General features: G+C 50.8%; 1 protein-coding gene across 1 annotated transcript in view; it reads right to left on the bottom strand.

Annotated features, from left to right (window-relative positions):
- LOC113210692 (calcium/calmodulin-dependent protein kinase kinase 2) overlaps positions 1-1,335 on the bottom strand; it is a gene marked incomplete in the record, with an annotated part of 22,842 nt that overhangs the window by 10,405 nt on the left and 11,102 nt on the right. The window contains 1 exon segment of the mRNA XM_052267241.1: positions 993-1,046. Coding sequence (XP_052123201.1) covers positions 993-1,046 — 54 coding nt within the window.

Below are 1,335 nucleotides of genomic sequence, written 5' to 3'. Positions count from 1 at the left end.
TCTCTACATCGTGGTCCTCGGCTTTGGCCTCCGCACTGCCCACAGCCGAGTTCCCCCTCCCCCCGCCCCACCACAACCCTTCTCACACTCCTGGGCTTCCCGCCCTCTGCCGTTCGACGAGTGCTGCGGGGGCTTGGCGCCAGGGGGAGGGGTCTGGTCTCGGTTCCTCTTCTCCTCCCGTTGCTGGCGGCAACTTTCTCTCTCCCTCCCTCTCTCTCTCTCTCTCTCTCTCTCTCTCTCTCTCTCTCTGCCGAATCGCTGGCGACGGCACACCCAATTAGGGATCGGTTTTCAAGCATTCCGCGCTGCTAGCGGAGCGGTTCTCAGATGACCACACCGTCCAGACCCGCCCCCGGTCCCATCCACAGACGAGGACACTACCCTCCTCCTCCCGACCCCTACCCCCACTATATGCAAACGCAGCGCATGCCTCCCACCCGCTCGCCAAGGGCTCCATGCCATATGAATGTGCCGACTCCGCCTCTCTCGACCCGACTGCTGTTTTTCTCCGTATACTGAAAGCCCCTAGCCATTGCCCGAGCAGGTCCGGGTCTGAGTCTTCGGGAGTCTACCCAATCCACCCTGTCACCCGTCAACCCCCGACTTTATCGTACCTAGAAAATCCAAAAACACAAGGCTACATCAGAGTTGTTCGTTTTTTTGTTTTTTTTTTTAAGTTTAAGTTTAACTCTTAAGTAACGTTAAAGGTACTTTAACGATGAGTTACGGATCCCACTTCTTGCCGGGCCGATATTCACAACCTAAATAGTTATGAACATTTTTTTGTACGCAGCTTACGAATGTCACTGTGCATCCTCTATTGCGTATTATTTTAAGCGCAATTATAAACAAATTTAGAAATGTCTTTAGTTGAAAACAATTTTGTTCACTATTTCTTTTAAAATAGTACGCAATGGAGTAAGCAGAGGGAAAAAGGTTAATAAACATTTAGTGAGCAGGAAAGTGAAAAAGAAGTACGGGAAAATACTTACATAGTGCGTTTCGTCCTCTTCATTGTAGGCTAGTTTCACTATGCCGTACGAGCCCTGTGAAGAAAGCAGAAGGGAAGACAACATTACTTTCAACATACAAACAATAAAACACAACACAACGCAATTACCCAACCCAGAGCACTATACTGCGATAGTCCAGGACAGGGAAGGGCCGCATTCGGTCGCGCCCGGTCCGATGACTTGATTCCATTATATCCCGCAGTATATATATAACTGAACGCCATCAGGAGAGAGGGCTCTAGCATGGCGGGCTTGTTTGGGCTGGCCGCACCGCTCAAATTGGGTAGGGAGCGAGTGGGAAAGAGAGAGGAGCAGAGGGACG

Source organism: Frankliniella occidentalis, unplaced genomic scaffold (assembly GCF_000697945.3).
Source record: "Frankliniella occidentalis isolate FOCC.00 unplaced genomic scaffold, Focc_3.1 Scaffold48, whole genome shotgun sequence".
NCBI lineage: Eukaryota > Metazoa > Arthropoda > Insecta > Thysanoptera > Thripidae > Frankliniella > Frankliniella occidentalis.
Note: the sequence above shows the minus strand (reverse complement) of the source record. Positions and strands in the feature narration are given on the sequence as shown.